Source organism: Ambystoma mexicanum, chromosome 5q (assembly GCF_040938575.1).
Source record: "Ambystoma mexicanum isolate Mex_15411 chromosome 5q, UKY_AmexF1_1, whole genome shotgun sequence".
Classification (NCBI taxonomy): domain Eukaryota; kingdom Metazoa; phylum Chordata; class Amphibia; order Caudata; family Ambystomatidae; genus Ambystoma; species Ambystoma mexicanum.
This window is the reverse complement of record NC_090933.1, coordinates 993,455,835-993,481,870: the sequence shown is the minus strand read 5'-3', so window position 1 is coordinate 993,481,870 and position 26,036 is coordinate 993,455,835. Positions and strand designations below refer to the sequence as shown.

The window sequence follows — 26,036 nt, the reverse complement described above, 5'->3', positions numbered from 1 at the left end:
TAAAGAATTCATGAATAAACTGTGAAATACAATAATGATTGGAAATAATTCCTATATCATATACACTGCTATGTGCTTTTAGAATGCAATTAATGAGCTATTCATATTTTTCAAACTCCTTTGTTGCTTAACTCTGAGAACATTAACATATTAATTATTTGCTATTTATTTGCTTTTGTAATGCTGTAACAAGCTATATACATCATGTTGATATTTTTATATATTGTATAAAAAGCCATTCATTTAGCTATTATATACTACTAATAAAAGATAAATACTATTGCATGCGTGGTGAAGATAAAGAGGCATGTTTTTGGCTAAAAAGCAGGGGAGTTGCTAGGTCTGGAAAAGACCCGGGGCTACGCTGATGTCGGAACTGTTGGGACTGGGGGCTAGCTAGTCTTTTGGCTGTAGCTCCAGAGATTCTATCCGGGGCTACAGCCAAAAGATCAGGGGCTATAGCCCCCTCAGCCCCCCCCTAGCAACGCCCCTGCTAAAGAGATACACAGTCCAGTTCGTTTCAGTTTGTGGTGTCAAGGGGAGACTCTGCTTTTGTGGCAGTGGCTATTTATTTTCAGGCAGTAAACGATCAAGCTAGTGTTACCTCAGGTTTGTAAGCAGTATGCTAATGTGCAGTTGTAGTCTTGATGTAAACGGTTTCATTCTGAAATTATTATTATTATTTTTTTATTAAAATGTTTTATTGGTTTCTGCAAATGCAAAATAAACCTTTAACATTATTACATCCCCATACAAGAAATCCCAACATTCCCTAATAACTATAATTATTTACTTAATTCTCATAGGACAGTTTCTAACATCTTCACTACAGCAATTACAAGTTTGGTTTGATCCCCTTTAGCATCCAATTCCACCATTCTTGAGGAGTGAGGGTAGCGCCCAACACTTTAAATTCATCTAAAAAAGAAAAACACGTATTTCATGTAAACCCTCACAATACATCACTAGGTGCTCTGGCGTTTCTACATGCCTCTCAAAGATGCAATAACGACACAAGGCATTTTCAACCCCGGGAGTTTTCCTCATAAACAGAAATTTCGGGTGTGTAGGATATTAAGCCTACATCTAGGAGAGGGGAACTTCAAGAGACATTTTGGGAGAACATTTACCTGTCCACTCTCCAAGGGTAGTATTTGCCGAGATTTCAAATTAGCGGACTGGTCCAATGTTGAGATCCAATCCCTTATCATTAATTTCTTTTTTACCATGTCAGGATTTTGAATCAGCATTTCCACTGCAATGTCTTTTTCCTGTAGAAAAGCTTTGATCTTCAATTTCCAAAGCTAAAGGGGGCCCTCTAGCAGGGTTTTATTAAAAGCCAAGATTTCAAAAGGCTTTTTCACTTTCGCCAATGCACATTTTCTATAGAGAGAAATGGATTTGCAAATTGCCATGGACTCTAAAGATTGAACTCTGAGTTTGCGCCTAATAGCACAGGGCGTGAGGGAAGGGGGTAATTTTAAAATCGATCTCCAAAAAAGGACCTCCAATTTTCCCCACGACTGCCAAGAAAGACGGAGTGTTGACTCTGATCCGTAGGTTAGAATTTGGGCCACATTCTGCTTAAAAAAGGACAGAATTTGCACCATGGTAAATTGGCCAAATCTGTGTTGAAATGCTCTACCTTGGTTAATCAGTGGTATTAATCTTAACCGCAAGTACTCTAATTGAGCAGCATCATTATTATTCTTATTAAGTGTTACTCCCAAATACACTGTTGATTCTACCAGTTCAAGCGCGGCACCCTCCACCCTCCATGTGAATCTCTCTATTTGAGCCTTTCTCGCTCGCATCATTAGGAAGATTTTAGATTTTTTAGCATTCAGCTTCATACCGTTTTCCCTCAACTAAAGTTCAAAGGCCATTATGCGGCGCTGCAGTCCTATTGGAGTTCGATCGAAAAGGACCAAATGATCCTCATACAGGACCCAGGGAACCTCCTCTCTGTTTATTTTAGGCGGGAAAACTTGAATCCTCACCTGAGATGATACCATGTCTGCTATATATAGGCAGAATAGCAGAGGCGCCAAAAAGCACCCCTGCTTCAACCCTCGATAGGTGAAGATTTCCCCTTGATGACAGTCTAATTTTTACCGAGGTACCAGTATACAGGGCTTCGATTGCATCCACCAAATCCCAGGGGCAGCCCCACTTTCGCAATTTTAACCATAGACGGCCTCTAATGACTCCATCAAAGGCCTGTTCAAGGGCCATAAAGGCCATGAACAGGGTAGATCCATCTCCCAAGGCTTTTTCCTTAAGAAGATTAATGATAAAAAAGGTTTAGGGACATACCCACACCCTTGACGAAGCCGGTTTGTCTGGGGTCCAATATTCCCTTCGTCTCTGCCCACTTGGTTAAATCCTGCAATAAGACTGTTGCAAACATCTTTCCAATGGAATCTAAAAGGGCAATAGGGCGATAGTTTTTAGGATCAGCCCTATCGCCCTTTTTAAAGATAGGTACAATATGCGCCTCCCTCCCGGAGGGGGGGGGGGTTTAGTAATCATAATTTGATCGAACATGATGACTAGCTGTTTGGCCCAGAGTTCTCTGTGTTTTCTTAAGTTCTTGGTTGCAGAGGCCATCCGGTCCAGCTGTACGGGAACCACTCAACTTGCTGATCATAGGGAGTGCATCATGCTTGTCAAACCTGAAATTCCACCTCCCCAATCCAGGCTCTTTGATCATCGCTTCCACCCACCACGGGTCTGCGAATAGGGCTGAATAATGGAGAATCCAATCCTTTTCTGCTACCATCACTGTAGTACAGGACTGCCTAAAGACACCCCCATTGTTTATTAATTCCCAGGTGTTTTTTGAATTTTTTGGAGCAGAAGAACCCAGGATCGCTTCTCCCATTTTATCCCTGGGCTTCTGATCATATCACTTTCTCAAGTGGATAGCCAGCAGTTCATGATCACTGGGGTCGAACAGAAAAGCTCTCAATCCCATCCCTTAAGTTCTCGGAAATAAAGCAGTAGTCTATACACGAAGCTCTTTCCCGTGATCGCCACGTTGGGCATCCCGGGATATCACCCTCCGTTTGCCCATTAAGCATGGACATAGCTCTAGCTTCCATATTTCTCATCCAAACCAACTCTCTATCCTTCCATTCATTCTTCTCTAGCACTCGTCGCTCGTTGTCTACAAGCTTAATATTAAGATCTCCACATATCAGAATCTTAACACCTTCCACTTCACATATCATCTCATCTCATCAATTACACTTGTGATTGGGCTCATAAAATTCACCTCCTTCCCCATATTGACACGTCAGTATACATTCATCACCACCAATGATATGGCAGTCAAATCCTTATCATGTTTCAGATATATGATTTGAACATAAGGATTAGGGCATTTGCTTTCCACCACCGCCCATCCCATGTCATTTTTCAAAAGCATCAGGAGACCCGCAACCGGCCGGCCCATCACCCCCTTCGGAGCCGGATTCGAAAAGGCTAGATAACCATCACAGTGGGGGGATTGCCTAAGCTAAGTTTCCTGAAATAGGAGCATATCAAACGATTCCAAATCAGGGATCTTTTCACAGAAGAGTGTTTGGAAACCCAGAGTGTTCCAGCATCCGATCTTCAGGGGCTCTGGTTTTTCTTCTGTAAAAGTCTAACAACTGCCCTGGTTGCCCAAGTATCCAGCCAACCCTGACCAAGCAAATGGCTTGTTTGTCCCATCCCCACCACTGCCTTTAGAGCCACCATACATTTCAGGGAGTGGAGTTGGTTCTGGTTTTTAGAAGCATGTACTTCCCAGTCTCTAATAGGTGCCGGTTTTGTGACAGGACCACCTTTCCGGTCATCCTTATCCCCAATAGCTTCCAACCAATTTGACTCCTTGAAGCCTCCTCTTTGGGCATAGGCCTCTTTTGCTCATATACCAAACAGCTTTTCAATGAAGATCTTTGAAGTAGTTCTTTCGCCTACTCAAATCATTCCAATCCAAATCCTCTTCAGCTCTCTCCAATTCTTCTACTAGCAGACTCAGCTCACCCAAAGATTACGGCCAGTCGTTCGCTTCCGAATTCACCTCTCGACCCAAAGAAGGATCCGATCTTTCATCATCAAGATTTTTTTGCAGCAGGAATATTTTGCAATGCAGCTGGTGGGGATCTAATGTTTCTTAGAAATGCCCTAGATCCCTTTGCTTTCCTTCTCATTTTAGCAGGCATATTTTTTTGTTTTTTTTATTTGCTGAGGCACTGCCTTCTTTGATGTATCAAGTGTAGGGCCTTTTCCAGAGACTTCATCCGGAGAATTCTTTACTCCACCAGCTGATGGAAAATCAGCTTCCTGATCTTTTTTCTTATTAAAAACTGAGAACAGAATTTTATCCAAAGGGTTACCAGGCTGGAATTCCGCTCCAACTGTCAGATCCACCACGGACACACTAGGAGCCTGTTCTGAGAAGGGAATCTCCTGATCACTCCTTTTTTCCTTTGGTGAACAAGCCATATGGGCTGCACCTTTCATATTCATTCGCATTCATTGACAGTCCAATATGAGGGCTTCCATCATAGCAGACTTGTCAGCTCATTTCCCGTCGGGCCAAGTCACATAATCTGCCTTGCCAGACAGCTGAAGTTTCCGCTTCTTTGTCAAGTCTTTTTTCCACTCTTAGAGCCGAAGACTCCAGGAGCAGCATTTTATTCGATATTGGGGAAATCAGGACAGATTGGTCCCTCAGGGAACTATTCAGAATTTCGTACAGCTTTGTGAAGGGAATTAGGGATTTAGAGATCGAAGCAATCACCAATTATTGCAGATGTGCCAGATCCACTGCCACCCTCAGATCTTCCTTTTGACTTCCCCCTCTATTCTTAAGTGATGGCGTTGGTATATAAACCCAGGCCGATGATGAGATAGAAGAGTCTGCTTCCATAGGAGCATCATTTTCATGATTCTCCTCGTTGGACCTTGCATCGGACATGGAACCTGGAAGGGCACCAGGATTCCACTCGTTAACAGGCCATCTATCTTCACTTTCTACCCGAGAATTTTCCGCAGGGCCATCCTTCTCAATATCTTGCATCTCCCCACAGTCCAAATCACTGGAGAGAATACCCAGCTTGCTCGAGTTCGGGGACGCTCCCAGGGCGCTTATAGTACTTGCCTCACATTGAACCTCTCTATCAGCTTTCAACATCGATTTGTCCAACATTTTCAAGCAATCATTGACTGTTAATAGGCTCAGACTTTTCTGTCTGGCTATCTTCAAAGAAAGATCAGACAGATCTTTGGCCAACTTGTTTGCCAATTCACCATTGGCAAAAGCATTGGGTGGCGAAGTGCTCCTATCAGAGCCGACCACCGGCTTTGGCTGACCCTCCAGACCACACACCGAGGGGGGGTGACATCCAAATCTCCCTTACGGCCACACTCATCACCAAAGGGCGACCCCCATTGATTAATGAGCTGAGAGTTGGTAGTGGCCCCATCACCAGCCACCTCTTGGTATGGAAGGGGTCCCGCCCCTTGGTCACTCATTGTCGCAAGATTGTCAGAACCCTCCTCCTGACTGCGTAAACGAACAATGTTTGCAGACTCTGCTCAAGATCGAGATCCGCCAATTCCGCCACCCCCAGCAGTTCGAGGCCGGCCCCCCGTCTCCTTACCTGAAGGTAGTCCATGCGCTCAGCGCACAGTGGACCTTGCTACGCTCCGACATCCTAGGAGTTAAACTGTGGTTTTCGGCACCCAGAGCACACACCTCCTCACCCACCTGCAAACTCCTAATAACTCTAATGGCCTCCACTTCGCGAGAATGAACAGTTACCAGCCGGTTTCAAGCCAGCGTCCAGCCCAACAGAATTGCAGCGCCCTTTTCACTGCTGCGGGCTTATCGCTGCAAGGGCGGTATGGGTCAGTTTATATCCGGCTCCTGTTTCCTGTTCTCCTGGAGGCGGGCACCAGTCCTTAAGGTGACAGTGCACGAAAAGCACGGAGAGCACGGGAGCAGCTGCAGGGAAGTTGAATACAGTTTAATGCAGCGTAGCACTAAACCGCTAGACAGCCCAACAGAATTGCAGCACCCTTCTCACTGCTGCGGGCTTATCCCGAAATTCTGAAATTAATGTAATATGCAGTCCTATATAATTATACCCAAAATGACTAGCAGCAGTGAGACCATGCCACCACTGGCAAAGGACTGTGAGTGTTCTACCAATTCTCCTAAAAGGGGATGTATGAAAACAGGTTTTTCAGGATGCTTCTGTGAATGTTTTTGCAATTGCAAATAGTTAATGGAAATCAGACTGACAAGAAGATATTTACGTACCCTTGCCTATAAGAACACTAATATATCTATGAGTTTTAACCATTATAATAACTATCATTTGTCCTAGTCATGTTTTCAACTCAACTGCTCTTCTTTGGGGGAATCAAACACAGGAGCCATGAGAGGGAATGGGGTTTTCTTTATGTGAGGTGTTAGGAAAGATTATCTTTTTGCTAACATTCCCTCCATGGATTCCCATGGAACCCCATTGTTGTTTTCTCCGTTTATAGCATATCTGAAATGTTGAAGGAAAGTATAGACTTAACTTCAATTCCCTTGCCTTTTGCTCATTGTTATGAGGAAACTGGTGTAAGGGGTCAGAAATGTGAGGCCGACAACATTTGCATGATTTCTCAAAATATGCCATTTCATTAAATTATACATTTCATCAAATGCCTCACTATCCGTATCCTGACCAGGATTTCTCTGCCGATCAAAAACTAAAGGAAACACCCTAACAAAGGACATCTGGCCATCACACTTAAGCATAAAATACACAAGAAAATATATGGCAAATCACAACAAACAACAATGACAGTTCTCATATATTCACAGTCTCTTTTATAACCTGGGCCTGCTCCCCTTCCCCAGGTTTCAAGTTAGGTTCAGTTATAACGTTCAGCATGAAGAAAAAAAGAAATCCGGGTTTACAACAATATTCCAACTCAGTTCTTGACTCCACTTTGTCAAAAGAAAGTTCTGTTAAACAATGTTCAACCAACAGAAAGATTTCTTCTTCCTTGAATAATAATTTCCACTTCATCAAATAGCATCAATGATGTTCTGGGTCACAATTCTTTGCCACAACTTAGAAATGTCATAGAAGAAATGAAGTTCCTTGTCAGATTCAAAGAAACACAACTTCTGGCAAGGTAAAAGAAACACATCTTTGTGGTAACATTTATCAAGTCTCTTTATAGCTTTATGAATCACAGTTTATATCTTTGTCAGGATGACTTCACAGAATCACTACTTCCACCTCATTAACTCTCATACCAGGTTAACTTCTGCAAGGATTCACCATGCGGGTCTACTCGCCTGCCCAACAGTGTTCCACATTTAACTGGGCGTCTGAAGTTTTAAATCTACTGACAACCAAAAGATGTATCACAGCTTCAACAGTCTACAACTTTGTGATTTTTTTGTAACTTTCCAGAAAAGACAATATTCACATCAGTGTTCCTCAACACCTTCATGTAGGCAAGGCACTCCTCCTCTGAACATTGACCTTTCGGAAGGGCAGCCTCTTTGCCACTGTTGTCTTCTGCAGCATTAATATTCACCACAGCTTCAGCAGTTTGCACCCTTGTGACCTTGAACAACTTTTCAGAAAAGACAACACCCACTTTAGTGCCCATCAGCACTTCCAAATAAGCAAGGCACTCTTCCTCTGAACATTCACCTTTCAGAAGGGCAGCCTCTTTGCCACTCTTGTCTTTCTGCCACATCAACAACCAAAATTGCCCTTAAGGATGTAATATTTCCTTTCCTCCTTCTGGCTTTGGCAATATGAGTTTTACCAATTTTTAGGGAACATTTACAATCAGCCAGCTTCACCTTTTTACAACCTTGCATTCACCTTTTTGCTTTCTGTGCACGAAAGCAGCTTAATGTTATGCCTGTTGTCAGTCTCTTTTTGCTGAAGACAATGCTTGCACAACTGTTGACTTGGCCAATACTTGTACCCCTCTTAGCCTAGGACAATGCTTGCACCACGCTCAACTTGTTAACGTGTTAACTAGAACTCGCAATTCAAGGTTCAGTCACTTAGCTTCAGTGCTACTTCAGCTTCAACAACTTCCCAATTGACTCTTCGATGAACCCTTACCTCAGAGTTATTTTTAAGCACACGTGACCAGTCTTTCATATGTTTTTGTAAGTTTTAAGATTCAAATAACGTGATTCAGAGTGTTTTACTCTTATGCGAGTGCTATGGAAGAGTTCACTCACAGGCAAGTGATACTTTTGTAACTTCCCATTGTCTGACAATCAATGGTTGGTTTATTGCTGCTTTCACCTGTACGTGAGTGATTCTGCTTGGCTACCATTGCCTGCCTTTGTGTGCACAAGGGTTCAGAACGCTCGGTAACACTCACTGGCTTCTGTCTTGCTCCCTTTGCATGCTGCAGGACTTGAACTGTTTCGGTCTTTGTTTGGACACACACCCTTCCTCAGTGAAGGTGTCTTCCTCCCCTCTATGCAGTCACTGATCTCCTCTTGCTCCTGGGACGCTTGGCTGTATTCCAGCTTTCAGCATTAGTCTCCGACACGCTTCTTGCTGCGCAATCTCTGCAATCAGGTTCACATGGGGAAAAGCTATCTTCCTTCACGCCTTCTGCTGCACAACCTCTGCACTCCAGATTAGATTTCGGGGGAACAGGACCCTCTCAAGACAGGCAGCTGGAATAGCTTGGTCAAAGTCCCAGCGTCCCTTCTTTCCACCAAACTCTGCTTGGATTGCCAACAACCTACTCTTGTTCTGCTGCTGCTACTGCAGCGGCTATTCAAGCTCCAACTCCATTTAAAGGCTGTGAAGCCATCATGGATTAAGACACAGACTTTTATTAACCTAAATGTCAGGATGGAAAAAGGCCTACCTTGCCCTATGCTAAGGTGGGATTTCCCAACCTAAATAAAACTAAGTAAAGTCTGAGTGAAAATGTTCAACTGAAGAACCTGTCTGTGTCCAAAACCTTTACTTGCCCTCAAAATTAATCTATATAAAGTGTAGGGATGCCAGCAACCAAAGGAAACAGTGTCCAATATAAAGTTCTGAGCTTCTTCCAGCTCCCAACTTCCTTCAGCTCCCTTCCCCAAGTATAAAACAGTTCAAACACAAGTCTCAAAAGTACCTCCCTTGAGTTCAGGATGATACAGTTTTAACCAATACTTGGGGTTCCGTTCCCCAAGTTCCAAGGGATACAGTTCCAAGCACAAAATAACCTTGAGACTCCAGTCCAAAGTCAATAAATGTTACGCTCACCTGGTATCCACGGGGACGCCACCCAGCCCTGGTTGGATGATTTGCACTCTCGAACCCTCCCCCGGTCCCTTGGTAATGCCTCTGGTTAAAGATGGGTCTGCAATATAGGAGAGCTGGATTCAATACCAGATTGTCTTTATGTTTTCCCACCTCCCTTGGCCTCAACTCCTTTCTCCCCCTTGGGCCTTCTCCTCACCTTAATATTCTAAAAGGTGGATTCTCCGTCCTGCTCCACGTGGCAGGGGTGCGTAGATGTGGGGGCGAGCAGCGCCAAGTTCCTTCACTGGTGCAAGCCCCCCTGTGGGAATCCAGGCCTGCTGCGACTCCCTAGGTTTGCTGCTTTACAGTCTTTATATGCAGTTCTTATGTTCCTCTTAGTTCAAATAATAATGTCTTGCTTCTTTCCTTTTAGGTATGGAAAGGTATTTTGATTTTGTCATGCAGTTTGAAGATGAGCATGGGCCGGTAGGCGAAAGCGCGGTGTGCGCGATGCTGTCCGGTGAGTAATGCGCGATGCGCGACGCTGTTTCGCCTTTTATATTGCTAACCTGTGTCTTTTCTCTCCTTGCACATTGCGATGTTCCTCGCTGAGCGCTGTAATGTTCCAGCAATTATACTGACCAGGAGATGACTACCCAGGTAAGAATTGTGTGGCTTTCTTCATTCGGGAGGAAACGTGAATAAACGCTTACTAATGCTGTCTTTCTTTCTCCTCTTTCCAGGTTATGGTATTCCTGGATGTATGCGGTGCCGGATGATGGAGTTCGTACCTATGGGTGAGTGGAACTGAAGTCAGCGATGGATTGAAGACAGGATACTGCTCCAGGTAAGTTTCGTAGTGTTCTTTCTCTCTCTGCAGGTCCTTGGTTTCAGGTAAGCTGGCATCAAAGAACTGGACACGGTGAGCGTTACGCTGCCCACAGCAGAATAACGCAAAGCATGTTCTGCTGTTTGGGTGTGGTTTAAATAGTCTCAGGTAAAGTAGTCCAGGTAAAATAGTCCCAGGCCTGCCACACCCAAAGTAGTCCAGGTAAAGTAGTCCTAGGCCTGCCACACCCAAAAGACTAGACCGCATAGCTCAGTTCCTTGTAACTGAGCTATGTGTGTGCCTCCATGTTGGCTGAACACCCCCAAGTTAAATAGTCCCAAGTAAATAGTCCCATTCTAATGTTGGTCTTCATGATGGTTATGAGCCTGGCGCCAAAGGCGCCAGGACTGACTCCAAGACAGTCTTGGATGAGGTTTTAAGGCCTTTGACATGGCCCTAACCGGAAGGCTGACTTGCCAGTGAGGGCCAGGGCCAAGGGTCATGACATAAATGGTTGAAGTCTCTGGATTCACGTCCCCAAGACTCAATTTCAAAGGCCCAAAATTATCCCTAGTCTCTTAAAGTTCTTGTCACGCTTATGTGTTCTTTTTATGATCAGTTTTTCAGTATAAATTGTAGCTGTGATGAAATAAACATCAACGTTGTAATTGCTTCTGCTTTCAATATTATTTTCTATTATATGCAGTTTTTACATCCTTCGTTTTAGAATACAGCATGCATTGGTTTCACTTGGATTTGAAGTTTCCTTTTTGGAAGTTTAGCATCTAATGAATATTCTTGAATTCAAAGTTCCATTCAACTTCTAGACTTAATATGTAGCAGTTGTGTTCTTTTATAAATGTTTTACTTAGTTAAGCATTCAATACACTTGAGTATTTAAGGTTTTCATTCAGTTCGACATTAAAAAAACAAACACAGGTTATTCTTCAATAAAGTTTAGATGCTGTTGTTCAAAAGGAACGGGTTGCATTCAGAACACTTTATATTCAACCTGATGTGTAATATCTCTTTGATTCACTTCCAATGAAATGGCCAGCATTCAGAGACTTTGGATAACATGTTTTTCTCCCCCACACGACCACTCTGAGATACTATTCTTAGCATTTCGTTGTCTGCTAATGGATTAAATCTGAGACCTTCGAAAACGTGTTTCCTCAAACACACGACCATTCCGATACAATGTATTTGTCGAGTGGGCAAGTTTGAACGTTCACGTACCGGGTTTCTAATTTACTATAAACTCACCGGTCGCACTCATAGGCTTCCCAGCAGCTTGGATCAAATGGCCTGTTGCTCTTCACGTCCCAGGTGCAACTCCTTCCTCTCAGACACTCCTGTGGCGGCTTCCTGACACAGGGGAATAAGCACCTTGACCACAGGGAAAACAGACAGCCTCTCTATATGGCTTCCCTCGCAGTGCACACGCTGTTCCACAGAGCCCCAGATCCTGCGCTGCACTTTTCTGCCATCCTCTGTGCTTCAACGTGGTTTCCAAAAGTTCCCTGTTGCTTACATTGCCCTCCCTGCTGCTCTTCTTGTCGCCCTTGTCTCCGCTCTTCACTCTGGTATTTACCTCGCTCTTCACCTTGTTCACATTGCTGGAGGGTTGGTCTCTTTTTATGCACCTGCAGCCTCTTAACAGGCTGCAGGTGGGAATGTTCAATCAGCCCAGCATGACCACAACTAACGGGACATGCCAGACCTTCACTATTCTTAATAGGCATCTTCCTCGTCCCAGCACCAGAGTGGTGAAAGAGTTTAGTCTTCATTACTCTTAGTTGCCTCTTCCTCTTCTCAGCACTGTAAGGATGTAAATGTGTAGAAACAAGGGGAGCTGACTTACAGTAACCCATAAAGGTTGGGAAGGGTTGGTCATCATTAGGAACAGGGGATACTATGTCTCACCCAAGGGCTACCCACTTCCATTCCCCAAGGACACTCCATCCAGGTGATCCTCCCTTGTTTCTCCCCCCACCCTTGAGGGTCAGGATCCAAGAGAAATGGCCTTTCCCTGGCCCCCTGCACAGAGGATCCTAGGGGTTTAGTAGTGAGAATACCCTCAGGTTTCTCACATGGCCTGCACCTGAGGGGGCCTTTTAAGCCTCTGAGCTTCCCACAGGTGTCGGTCATTATGCATAACAAGCTGACTACTCCTACAACATTGCCCTTGTGCCCTCTTCCTCATCCCAGTACTTAGGAGATTATGAGACTTGTAGTCCCAACCAACAGAAGAACAAGTTACTTACCAACTGTAACGTTCTTTCGACTGGATGTTCCTCCCACGTATTCCTCATCTTGTGATAAATTTTTATCTCCAGCTTCGCTGCTTCAGAAGCAGCGAAGCTGGAGATAACGATTTATCACAAGATGAGGAATACGTGGGAGGACACAATCCATTCGAATTAGGTTTTCTTGTTAGCTTTTTATTTCTTAACGCAGATTTATTTCTCTTAAGTGCATTTAAGGAAAAGCTACAAGAGTGTATTTGAAAAGGAGAAGGCAGTTGATATAAGCCATTATTTATAGGTTTCCTGTCACTGTACATCTGGGAATAAGGCAGATTTTTTACCTTTGAAGTCTCAAACAGTCTTTCCTTCCTTACGGTGTTTAATGTTGTCACACCAGTGTTAGCCACATCAACAGGTGTAAGGTGTGGTTCAAGCACATCATAACAACAATAAGGCATTACATGTCTTGGGACCTTTAAAAGGTCCATCCCATTTAAAGATAAATTCTGTGTCTCATCTCACTGGATCTCCTCACCACCCTGGGCCCTTGTCTCCTACCAGGTGATCCTCCTGCAGTAGACCACCCCAAGGTCAGGATCAGGAAGCGTCTGCCTTTCTGTCACCTGGGAGTAGAATGTAGGCAGGGTTGTAGTGAGAGATCCGCAGGATTCATCACAGTGATCAGTCCTTCAGACTATCGGTACTGGGGAAATTAGGTTTCCCTTTTAAATATTGTACTTTTTACAGTGAAGTGCAATGTGGATACTGTTGTTTCACCATTGCTTTTACACATGTGATTTATGGTTAATTGTATATGTGCTTAAAGACAAGCTTGTGGCACCAGTTACATTTTTAATATGTTTGCGATATTTTTAGTGTGCACATTTGTGTTTATCGTGTTTGGCTACTAAAAGTGGTTATGCCGTAAAATGTCTGTGCCACAAGATTTTCACTTGTTCTTGGTTCATATTTTAGTTTGTCCTTCTTACCGTCTTATCAGGTCAGGAAAGTCCCTATAAGCTCATGCACTTGACCAGGAAAGCTGCTGCTTTATTGGGCTAGTGTTGCCTTTGTGTTTGTGGCCCAGGAAGGAGGTGGGACAGTCTAGTCACAGTCCACACCGTTAGTGCCAGAAAGACTAGGAGCAGGGCCAATGTGAAACCAGTGGTTGTTCCTGATTGGACAACTAATGGCCATTTGAATGGTGTTGATCCTTACCATTGGTGGGCTTGGATGTGGAGCAATTTCACAGATCATCATTGGAGCCAAAAATCCCTTGAAGAAGAGCAGCCTGCTGCAGATCCCTTCCAGTAGCCATCTCAGTGAAGCCCTGCTCCTATGATTGATCTCCAGAAAACCTGAGCAATGCCTCATCCCCTGGATTAGTGGGAGCAACTACTCTCAATGCCTTCCCAAGGATCCTGCCCTCCTGAGCCTGCAGAAGTGTCCCTGGACTGCCTGGTGGACTAACCAGCTTTCTCATGCGCTACTTCACCAGACTTGTCACTGTTCTGGGTTCGAATTCAGAACTTCGGTGGTCGCCAGCTTGTGCAACTAGCAGCCTTCTCCCCGGATTTCAGTATTCCACCTTCAAGGGGAACCTGTCCTAAAGCAGCTGCTGTGACCACGACATGATGGACACCTGTGTGCGGAAACCATCGCGGGAACTCGCCTTCCTACAACATGTGAAGTGTCCTGAAGAGGTCTGCATTGGTGGATCCTGCATTTTCTTCTCCAAAAATAGTTGCATCTTGCTTTTCCATTCAACCACAAGAATCTTTGAACCTGCAACTCCTGGGCACCTCTCACTGGAGCTAACTGTGAGAGATCGAGCCCACAGAGGCTCCCAAGTAGTTACCTGGGAAAATCGCAGTCAGGGAGGTAAGTAATTGCATTTTGCCTTGTCCCCCCAGTCCTCCACAGGATAATATTGGGAACAAGTCCCTTTGTCTCCTTATTCCATTCCACTCACCTTTTAGTGGTCGAACCTGGGTAGAGTATCCTGCCCCTGGATTAGTCTTGGGTCTGGAAGAAAGGAAAATTCATACTTACCACTGTTAACATTGTTGTAGAGCTTTTAAACTATCACCAACACACGTCTATTGAAACCTACCTACAGAGACTTCATTTTGTTGAGAATAATTGTAGCTTTTGGGCACAGGGCTCCCTATATTAGGGGTTGGGCTTCTTAAGATATGTTATTAACTTGTGATCTGGTTCCATCATTTACTGCATCTAGAATACTTACCTGCTTTACTGATTAAGTTATTTGATGTATATTTCAACCTACGGTGACAAGATATTTTTATCATAGAGTGTTGTGCGATAATACTACCTGTTAGATTAATTTTCGAGTGTGTTCAGAAGGCCTATAATAAATAACTATTTGTATACTTACCTGTCTAAATTGAATTATTGTGTGCAATACGGTGTGGACTAATTGAGGGACCTGGACCCCACTCATACTCTCCTGAGAATAAGCCATGACTGCTCTACCTTGCTACCTCAATTGGGTTTTGGCTAATCTCTTAGAGTTCCCTGTTCACTATAACTAGAGTGGACTCCTAAAATCTGTCCACAGGCAAGATTCTAGAAATCAATTTTAGCATGGGTTAAGTATATGTTATGTTATGTTATGTTATGTTATGTTAAGAGACGTATTGGCATATTGCATACCTCACCACCATATTGACTGAAAGCCCTGGACCTTGCACTGCACTTTATGAACCCACCAAAGGTGGACATGAAACATTGTTGTGGGTTTTAGTTTGTGTGTACTGTATCAAGCCTTTAAAAAAGAATTAAAAAAAATATATATATATATATATATTTATGTGTTTCAGTTAAAAAAACTTCATAAATTTAAACGAAAACATTAAAAATAACTTTACAAATATACCTTTTCATTACAAAATACATAACACAATGATACACTACATTTATACATATATAGAATACAATTCATGGTCATATTCTCATCAAATTAATAAAATCCAGATATCATTATTCAATCGTCCAATTTAAAAACTAAGTACATATAAAGCAACATTATAACTCATTCACATCACTTTTTCTACAAACTTCTATATAAACATTAGCCAACTCCTTTATAGCGCCACCTTGAAGGATGAACTAGGAGAGTTTAAACGGCATAAGCAAAACATGTGTAGCCCCTGTTTTCTTTTTTTAATTTCTGGCCTGGGAAGCCTAGTATTAAAAATATTCTGGGCCAGGAAATGGGTCAACCACAAGGACACCACCCCACCATCACAGTCCACCTGCTCTGCAAATAAAAAGAGTTCAAACAGGAACTGGACCACACCCTGAGTTCCTTGATAATGAACAGACACCAGAGTGAATTTGTTAATAGAGACCCTCGAAGGGGTCCCTCTTTATTAAACATACCCTTATTAGACGCTAGGATTCCCTTGGCATGAGCTCCATCTAAGCAGGGGTGGACTGGGAACTAAAAGAGGCCCTGGAAATAATGTCCAAAGTGGCCCCTTATTACATATTTTCAGAAAGCCCAACCCTTTTTCTATGGGAAAATGTGGAAATGCCCCTCAAAAGAGGCCCAGGATGTAGAGGCCGACTGGGAAATCTCCAAAGTTCCCTATAGGCCAGTCCAGTCCTGCATCTAAGTGGGGACCCGCTACGTCAGTTTACCCTTCCTTGGAGGGGTCCCCAGGGACCCTAAGGGTGACCTTACCACAACCAATCCCCTTCCTAAACTCAGGTACCATCTACATGGAGAGTGAGGCCAGAGATTGGCCTCTGTAGGTGGTCCCATCTTGCAAAGCGGCCTTGGGCAGGCCGCCAACCTATGCCATCACCTCATGCCAGGGTGCCTCCCCTCTACCCCTTATTTAAACCAATTACCATCTGATCTGTTCCTACTTAACAATTACCTTACTTAACATTCCCCTAATACCCCAACTCTCTAACCTTCCGTACCTAACATTTACCCTATTTAACAATGCAGAATTATACACATAAAATACATATATATATATAGACATACTACACGAACACAAAACCCCATCTCACAATGGGGTGACTGCTGCAGTTAGCCACCCCTTCACAGTACCTTTAGGTCTGTCCAAAGTGCAGGGTTGCTCCTGATGACACTGGATGATGAACTGGGCCCTGCCCCACAGATGACGGGTGAGGCCTGGCCCCCTTCTTTTCTTCCAGGATGGCCCTGTGCACTATGTGGGGCCACTGCACATCCTGCATCTTCTTCATTGTCTTGGGCGGCCCCCTATGCACCTGGGGACTGCCCACACTCACTGCTGTGAACCGCAGTATTTATATATTTTTTTAGGGTGGGCCCCGTTGGCTCGGGGGCCCACCTGACATCACCACTGTGAATCGCAGCCTTTTTTAAGTCCATGGGTGGGCACCATTGGCTGCCCCCCCCCCCGAAGTCACAGCGCGGCCCGAGCTCCATTATCAGAGCCGGCAGCATCCCTGCTGCTATGGGGACATCGCCGCGCTCATTGCAGAGCGTCAGGCCTCTTCCCTGCCCGCCCCCTCAGCAATGCATTGTGGAAACACAGAAGGCGGGCCGCTTCTTCACCCAGGCCGCTCCACTAGGCAGCCTGGGGCTTTCTTCACCCGGGCCGCTCAACGGAGTGACCCAGGACGTACGCACCACCTCCTCTTCACCCAGGTTGGCGGCGGCCACGAGGCAGGCCTTTGGGGGCATGGCTGGGGAACCCGCTCGGGCCACCCCAAACAAGCGGTCCTGGTCGGGCTATTCTTGATGGGCCTGGGCAGCCGCTGCTACACTGACTGGCAACACATCTCTGGGGCCTGTCCGGTCTGGCACCCGGGCAGTCTGACAGGCGCCACAACCCAGGGGCGGCCGAGCCTCTCCTGGCATAGCAGTTTGGGCCCCCTGCACAGTCTCTGCAGGGGATCCCTGTTGCGCCACCCATTGCTTTTCAACAGATTAGGCGCCAGGGGGCCGCTCGAGGCAGCAACCCCCGTGGTTAGTCTTTTTCTTTTCTCTCCCTCTCTTCAACTGTTCTTTCAACTGTCTTCCTTTATAAATCCTTCAGGATTTTTTTCTTCTCTGCCCTTCACAGCCCATTCCTGGGCAGGGAAGTTATTTGCTATTGCGCTGTCCTGTACTTCTAACATTCCATCCAGCCGCATTGTGGGCTGGATGGTTTCTCCCAAACACGTATATAAATAAAAGACGCACACACACTACACTTAAATAAAACCTTTTGTTTTAACACTGGTGTCTGTGTATTTTCTTTCTGTGTGTTCCCTCAGAAGGCCATCATGTAGCCCACTAGCTGGGCCCCGTGGGGCCACGGGTTGCATATGTCTTTGGTAAAATTCAAGTCATAAACCAAGTCACCCATTAGGCGGACATATTCCTTGCCCATTACTCTACACTCTGTTAACACATTTCTAGGTGTTTATAGTACCTTGGGATTCTTACACAATCTGCAGGATCTTTCACTTTCAGGTAACTTTATGAACAGCCCAGTATTTGATAATGTCGTTAATTCGATTTAATCGCAGCAATAATATAAATCTTTGCAGATTTTTAGATGGACATAGTCTTAAGTAATGCTGAGTTTGTTTTTATATGTATGACTTCAATTAGAAACAAACCCATATGTTTTTAAAGTTTCTAGATAGGCACAATCATGTCCCCAATCTCATAACGCCAATTGTTTTCAAATTCTTTTTTTTTTTCATAATAATTCTCTTCCCAATTCGGGGACCACCCAATCTCTGTACACAAAGCACTAATTCTGCCCATACACTTATTCTTTTGTTCATGCATTACCATGTTTCCCAGAGAGTCCTGGAGCTGTCCACATTCCTCATATCTAGATTTGAAAAATAGCAAAACTTGTTTTATCAAAGCTACAGACTACATAGAGATTAGCCCCAACTCTAGTCGAATGATTGCCATAGGGACAGCGTCCGGTTGGCCCAAGACTTTCCTCCAATATTTCACGTCTATCAATGCTATCAATTCTTTTGCCTTACTCATCTTTCTACCTATACAATCTGTATAACCCCACTCTAGCTATAATTCAACTCCAAGGTACTTGTAGGAATCAACATATTTAGTTCTTACATCATCAAAATGTCTGCTCTGTCTCGCAACGTTTCCTCCGCTGATTAATATTGCTTGAGTTTTATTCATATTAATTTTCAAATAATTCTCTGAACCATATTTCCAGAATACCTTGGCAGTTCTAATAAGGCCCATGATAGTATGATCAATGAGTACTAAGTCGTTGGCATATCCAAGACACAGACAGTGTTGATCATCTATTTTGGGGGGACAACCCTTTGCCTCTATTAACGCTGGAAATAAGTCAGCCAGGTATATGTTAAATAGCAAAGGGGCCAAGACACAGCCCTGTTTAACACCACTTTCAATACTCATCGAGGTGGTCAAGGCCCTTTCTTAATCCATCATCACCTGCGTTATTCAAATGCAACATTCTCAGCAAATGCAGAATATAACTTGTGCAGTTATAGTTCTCCAATTTAGTCCACAGTCTTTCTCGTCTCACTGAGACAAAGCGGATTGAAAGTCAATGAAGATGGCATATAAACCCTATTACCCTTTCCTTGTGCTTTCTCCATCAGTAAATCCATAATTCTTATAGTGACCGTGGTACTGCCTCCCGGCCGAAAACCCAGTTGGAAGCGATTTAACAAGCCAATTGAGGCTGCCCATTTCTGCAAATACTTAAGAATAAAAGAAGCAAATATCTTTTGTGTAGTATTTAGCATAGATAATAGGCGATAGTTTCCAGTATTAGACATGCCTCTTTTTATAATTTGGGATCACAATTGCCATTCACCAAGAGGTAGGGATGATCTAATTTTTTAGAATCTTCTCAAACAAAGTACCCAGGATGGTGGCCCATAATTCTGGGTCCTGTTTTAGTATAACATAAGCAAGTGTATTTGTACCAGTTGCGTTAGACATTTTTTATTTCTTTTTTCATGGGGATTATGTCGACACATTCCATCTTTATAACTGGATTAGAATTGTATTATATCTCACTCTCTCTAACCTTTATTTCATTATCACAGTTACCAAATGACAGAGATATAGTCACTCTACTGTGCTTCACTAATAGGGCATGCCGTTTTCCCTCTCCTAGGACTTTTAGCTTCCCCCAATATAGTCCAAATGTTCACAGTATTTTGGGTTATTAGGACTGTTATCTTATGCTGCCACTCACTATTCCTGCCTTTGAATCGGCACCAGCGTATCCACTTCCTATATCTGTTTTTTATTGCCCTAGTAGCCTTCAACTTGTCCACAGTGGACACATGACTGGCGATTATTTGTTGTATCCCTCTCCTTTTCAACCTTTTTTGGTCCCTTATCTCTCTATCAAAACACACGCCTGTGTTATTCTCCTTTATTATTAATCCAGACTTATGTTACCCGCATCTGCTAGTAAAGAGAGAGATCCACTTTTAAATATTTAAGAGGGAAAATCCGAGTGTCCCTTCCCTACTGATGGGGCCCCTAACCGGAAGAAGCACTCCCGACAGAACTATCCACTATCCGAGATTGCACCCGGTCCCACCGCTCCCAACGCAAGCTCACATCACGACAGACATCCAGCCATCCGCCCACTCAATCCCACGATGGCAAGAGCCTTAGCCAACACAACCAACGACAACCAAGACCGAGCTGGAGACGATTATATGGACCAAATCGATTGATGTCCACGCAAACCGCGTTGCAGGTCGTTAGAGACTTCATGACGACATAGCCGCGTTAGACCGGAAGCATACGTGCAATAGGCACAGTCGGGACACTCGCACACCAATCCACACGAAGGACATCTGCGTACAGTTCTATGAGCTAGAGGACAGTGACATACATCCTGTCTGCACGTTTGTTATTTTTCATATAGGCCACTATTGCACTGCAGAAACGCAAGATGCCAGAAGAGCTTGTGTATATGCTTGCAGATGCTATTCGCTATTTACTCTATGGATGGACAGGAGCACTCAAGGGACCTGACCACTCAGTGCATGCTTTTAACCCTTGAACAATTATATTGGATAGGCCTCAGAGCAATCCAGCACACTAAACTCCCTTTACAGAGATCTCAAAGCTGCAAGCTGCTGAGCGAGCAGAATCACCCAGGCAGGGACTGCCAATGCCAAGGCCATAATGTTGCAAGTGACATTCCTCATTCACGGTGCCACTATGAGACCAGCTACAGGGCAGGACACCTCAAGCTAAAATACAAATCAAATCAAAGTAATTCGACTTCCCTAGCGGTCTCCTCACACGTGATCCGACCAACCTGACATGTTGCCAAGACCTGGAAGCAGGGAAGATGCAGCCATCCCACGTCTGAGACTGAACCTGCCACATAATTGCAACCATTCATCTACAAAATGCGCTGGGACTGGACTGCTCTCATGGCATTAGCAAAGACCTCATTGTTACACACTGTCACATAGTCACATCTTACTGATACACATTATACGAGAACAGGTGTCTCGTGGGCTGGGAACAACGATGGTCCCAGGCTTGGGGGCTCGCAACCTGACCAATCAGTACACTGGGGGACAGGGGCTGGCGGACGGAATCTCCAGCCAATCATCAGGGGTTCTAATGTAACATTTCTCAGGTAGCAATTTTTATGGATGAACCAAGCACACCACCTGACACCGCGACCACCAATAACCAATAATCCTATATGTCTCCATACTGGACCTACCACTCTGGGAGACAACCCAGCGTGGCGTTAGGTTCAGGGAAGGATTTTTGTAAGTGACGACGATTGTCACGAGTGTACAAAAAGGGCCTGTGAGCCTGAACTTTTTGAGATGTACTCGGATGGAACTTGATGCCTAGTATGTTGTCCCTGCTCGTTTGATATAATAAAACGGCAGTTATCCTTTGCTCCTTGTGTGGACCTCGACTTATTTGGGACGTTGGAGGGAGTTAGGGCCCTCCGTGAGCTGGAGGTCCGCGGACCCTAGGAACAGCTCTGCCGACCCCAGAATCTACCCTAACAATATCCTCAGCAATCATCATCCCAAGGTTATTAACTAATAATGAGCCACGATCATCCATATATTTCTTTGCCCTCTCAATGTTCTTTGTGGACCAATTAACACGGTTACCTGCAAGGTTTGAAATCAAACTGCCAATCTTAGCGTCCCTGATTTTAGCAGACTTGGCATAACATGTCAATGCAATCAATATTATATATAACCTATTTAAAGAAAGGTTTTAAAGTTTTTCATAAACTTAAGGTGACTTAAGATCAATGAGAATGAGTTCCATTGTTCTGATCCATGAATCGCTGGTCAAATTCTTCCACATTTCTTTTAATCTTAAATTCCCTTCGTAAAACTGGAGCAAATCTGTCTCTGATTGGAGTATTTTGGACAACCGAGACATGTACTTGAGCCCTGCGTTCAAGACTACTTTTCTTGTTATGCAGTTAACCTTAAAGTTGATCCAATAATGAATGGGAAGTCAGTGAAGTCTGTGGACACCATTTCTAAAGTAATTGGTGATGCGGTTTTCTATTGCTTGCAATATGGTGATATCCATTGTCACATGGACAGTGTACATGCTCTCACAAGTATTGAGACTTGTAAGGTCTGGATAATTTATACTTTATGGTTCATGTGGACATCTGGAAGGACTCTTCATCCCATGGAGCAAGAAAAGCAGCTGTTGCAAAACTTCTGAGTTTTGTTTTGCGAAAGACAGATTTGGATAAAAATGATGCCCAGGCTTCTAACTTTAAGAACTGGCTGAGTAGGACGGCATAGGTCAGGTGGGTAGAGCCTGGGTATGCTTGAATCTTGGGCTGAGACAGACAAGAGGATTTCACATTTTTCTGGGTTGAGAAAGAGATGTCTCTCCATTCTGAATGTGGACAAACATGCAGGGATTTCTGAAATGAAGTCCTGCAAGTCATCCTTAAGACCAACTCTAAGTTTGGTTTGATCCGCATGAATGTTGAACAGGAGAGTAATGCAATCAATCAGATCAATCAATGCAGCTGAGGAACGAGCATAAACACTGAAGAGCAATGTGGTTATGATCCCTGAGGAACCCCATATGGTTAGACAATCAGGTCTCCATTTCTCCCACTTTCACTCTACCCAGCTGGGTGTGTTGCAAAGGTATGTAGCAAATATTGCAGACTGGTAAAGGTTACCTAGTCTGAGGGAGCTTAACTGTCCCACAGTGGATGCTCTTAAAAATATTTGATGAGGATTGTGCCATTCATGTCTACAGCTGATGTCTGGAGTGAGGTGTTGTGTCCAGGGGCGGCCTCACCTATAGGGAACTCTTTTGTGTGCCTTGCTGAAAATTTGGAATATGGGGTCACTTTGAACATTATTTCCAGGGCCTTTCTTGATTCCTAGTAATCATTTTCAGGGGCTCTTTTGGTTCCCAGTCCACCCCTGGAACTTGTGGCAGAGGGTTATTACAACTGTGAGATATTCAACTGGGTGACATGTTTCAGAAGCGGACAGGGAGGAGAAGAGCATACATCATTTTGAAATGGGCCCATGTTTACCTCCAGAGAGCTATGGCACAAACAGCAAATACTGGAAAGATGCCGGAGAGCAGCTCCTGAGCAGTGGGGCTGTCTCAGTTGGAGGAGTAGAGTGAGGCCTCTCAGCAACTGCAGCAGCCTACGGGAGAAAAGTGGGGCACTGTACTGAGCCATCACTGACATAGTGCTAATTTAAGTGTTTGTTTGCTCTCCGTACTAGCTAACACCTGCCGGTTATTTGAGTGTTAGCAGCACATGCCAGCAGTGTGCTGCCAGATCAGAGAACAATTGCTAATGCAATGGCTGACCAGCAGAGTGGGCCAAGTGACAGTGCATAGGTACCACCGGATGCAGCAGGAGGAACCATGTACCCTTCCGATCCCAAATTGGAGGAACTATATTCAGTACGAGATGCAGGGAGACTAGATTGATTATGGAGGACCTTGAGTATGGACTCCACTCTGCACTATCCCACTCCTGTAATACATCTGAGTTATGTTGCGGTGTCCCCTGTGAGCTCCAGCATATGTGCAGCACATATTTCTGTGCAAAACAAAATGCACAGAAACATGTACTAACTTTGCTCAGAATGTTTAGATACCATTAAGTGTGTGCATTTGCATTTTCCAATTTACTGTCTCAATTTGACTGGGCTACCAGAGGAGGTGATGCAGTGAGGCTGGAGGTCCTTGGCACAGTGAGACAAATAGGCAGTGAAAATTGTAGCCCATGGGCAACAGCAAACAAAAACTTATAGTTTTTGGGATGTACGTACTGCACTACATTTCCTCCATCAATCAGGAAACCAAGATGAATTTGCATTGTCCAGGCATGAATCAGAAGCCATGATACAATGCACCAATCAAATGAAGAACATTATGCTTCCGATGTCTGCTGGATAGCAGAAGACTCCTTGTGTGATATATAATACGGTATTTGGCTAGAGCTCAAGGTCTCTCCAGCCGAATATATCAAATAAATCTGAACATGTTGTCAGACAAATTCTCTGTCACTGTTTGATAGTAGCATGCAAGGGCATTGACTCACATTGCATTCTACTGATTCAATTGCTGGCTAAGAGTACATTCAATACAACGATAAACAAACAATATTACAACTAGAAAACACACCAAACCCAAACTTGGTTCTAAGCATTCATTTTCTGGTGATGTCAACCTGGTGATGTCAACCTGTTGCTTAGTACAACCTGGAGTGAATAAACGTGATCTCTTTGAGTGCATACCAATATTGCCTTCCATTCTGGTAAAGGTATAATGAATTTGAATGTACTGCATGTGCTGTTATCTAGTATGCATAGGGCCCACCAATCACGAATATAGGAATTACCTGTGCTTGGGTTGACTGCTGTTATACTTGGTGTATCATCCTGTCTGAAAGTGAAGGTCAGCTGGGGATATTGTATTCCATTAACCCAAATGATCACAGCGGTAGTTGCAGCATAGTGTGCTGCTGTGGTGCACTGCACTTCACCAGGTGTCACTGATACAATCTGGCATGAGGAATAATCTATTGTTACTCTTGTGTTGTTTATGTCAAATCCATTTCCTGTGATGAACAAAGTGGTGCCGCCCATGACGCTTCCGGAAGTTGGTGATAGAGTGGCCACAGCAGGACTATTAAGGGTGACACTTCCTGTAGCCAGACCTTTACTTAATACCACAACTGCCAGGACGTAGTCTCCAGCCGGGAGGGGTCCCACAATGCAAGTAATGTTCTGATTAGTGACAGTCATGGCCGGCAGTGCTATATTTCCAATATACACAAGGATGTCTTGAACACTGCTCCCAAATCCTTCCCCTTGAATAAGAAGTTCTGTAGAGATATTTTGCAGGGTGGTGGGGGAGGCACTTGAAACGGACAGTGAAAGATTCCCGGAATAGGAGAAGTTGCACGCTCCTCTGCACTGAGCGGGGATACCAAGAACAACGACGTCTACAGGTATGGTTTTTGCAACAGACGAAGGTGGGGTGTCACATGTAATGTCCGTGTAATTAGCAGACACTATTGCACATTCATAAGCTGCCAGTTTGACTGTTATATTGTTCTGTGAGCCTGAAAACCCTGACCCGTGGATGGTCAATCTGGTCCTTCCATTAAGCGATCCAGTGTTAGGCATCACAGATTCAATGTGTGGCAGAAGCACGAAGCGCCGGTCAAGCTCCTGATGTGCAGTGTTAATCGCAGTGCCCATGTTATGCACAGTTAGGGACACCATTTTTGGCACCCAAATAGGCATTGTATCACGTGGGTCAATATAGCAAGTCAGCGAGGATGCAGTGCTTGACATTACAACACAGGGATAGTCACCAATTGTAACCTAAAAAATAAAGAATTAATGCAAACAGATTAACATTTACAAATGGACAGCTCAAAGATAACATTTTTGCTATTTAACAACAATAATTTTAGAAATGGGGCATATGTCCAGTCAGATGTAGTTGGTTTTAGTGAAATGTGTCATGATATTGAGGTCTTAGAAAAAAATCAAAAGAAAGGAGAAATAACTTACCAGTGATGTTCTTTCTATGGATTCAACTCCCACAGATTTCTAATCTTGATAAATATTCATCCAGCGTCAGCTGCTCAGGACATCTTTGGAGAGGCGGGTGCAGTGGCGCCTGACATGGTCTTTGACAGCTCCCTCCTATTTGGCCTGGACACTCCCTGACAACGGACATGATGTCGATCACCAAATTAAAGGAATGCACTATGCCCCCTTAACTAATTTCCCTACCCCTCCCCTCCTCGGGCTCAGCCTGCAAGAGGGAACATGCAGTAATGGGAAAAGGCAATCAAAACAAATAACAATGGCAAACTAGATGCTATTACATTGTTTCTTTTTTATTAATCTTCTAAATGAAGCAGGAAGAAACTGGACAGTCAGGCAACCAATTGTTGCTGTCCCAATGTAGTACTCTTCTCCTCATGTCATCGGCACGCAGAAGCATGACCGCAGATAGCAATTGTGACCATGGACTTCCAAGAGTGGCAGGGTGGCCGAGCAATGAGGAATCTGTGGGAGAATAATCCACAGAACGAAAATTACTGGAAAGTAATTTCTCCTTCAATGGATTGCTTTCTCCCACAGATTCCTCATCTTGATAGACTCCCAAAG

At 44.1% G+C, this 26,036-nt stretch overlaps 1 protein-coding gene across 1 annotated transcript in view; it reads right to left on the bottom strand.

Moving 5' to 3' along the window:
- The window catches only part of LOC138498338 (fibrocystin-L-like), an 848,238-nt gene that overhangs the window by 744,479 nt on the left and 77,723 nt on the right, over positions 1-26,036 (bottom strand). The window contains exon 6 of the mRNA XM_069622136.1: positions 24,248-25,238. Within this exon, the coding sequence (XP_069478237.1) occupies positions 24,248-25,238 (991 nt within the window). The remainder of the gene's footprint in view (positions 1-24,247; positions 25,239-26,036) is intronic.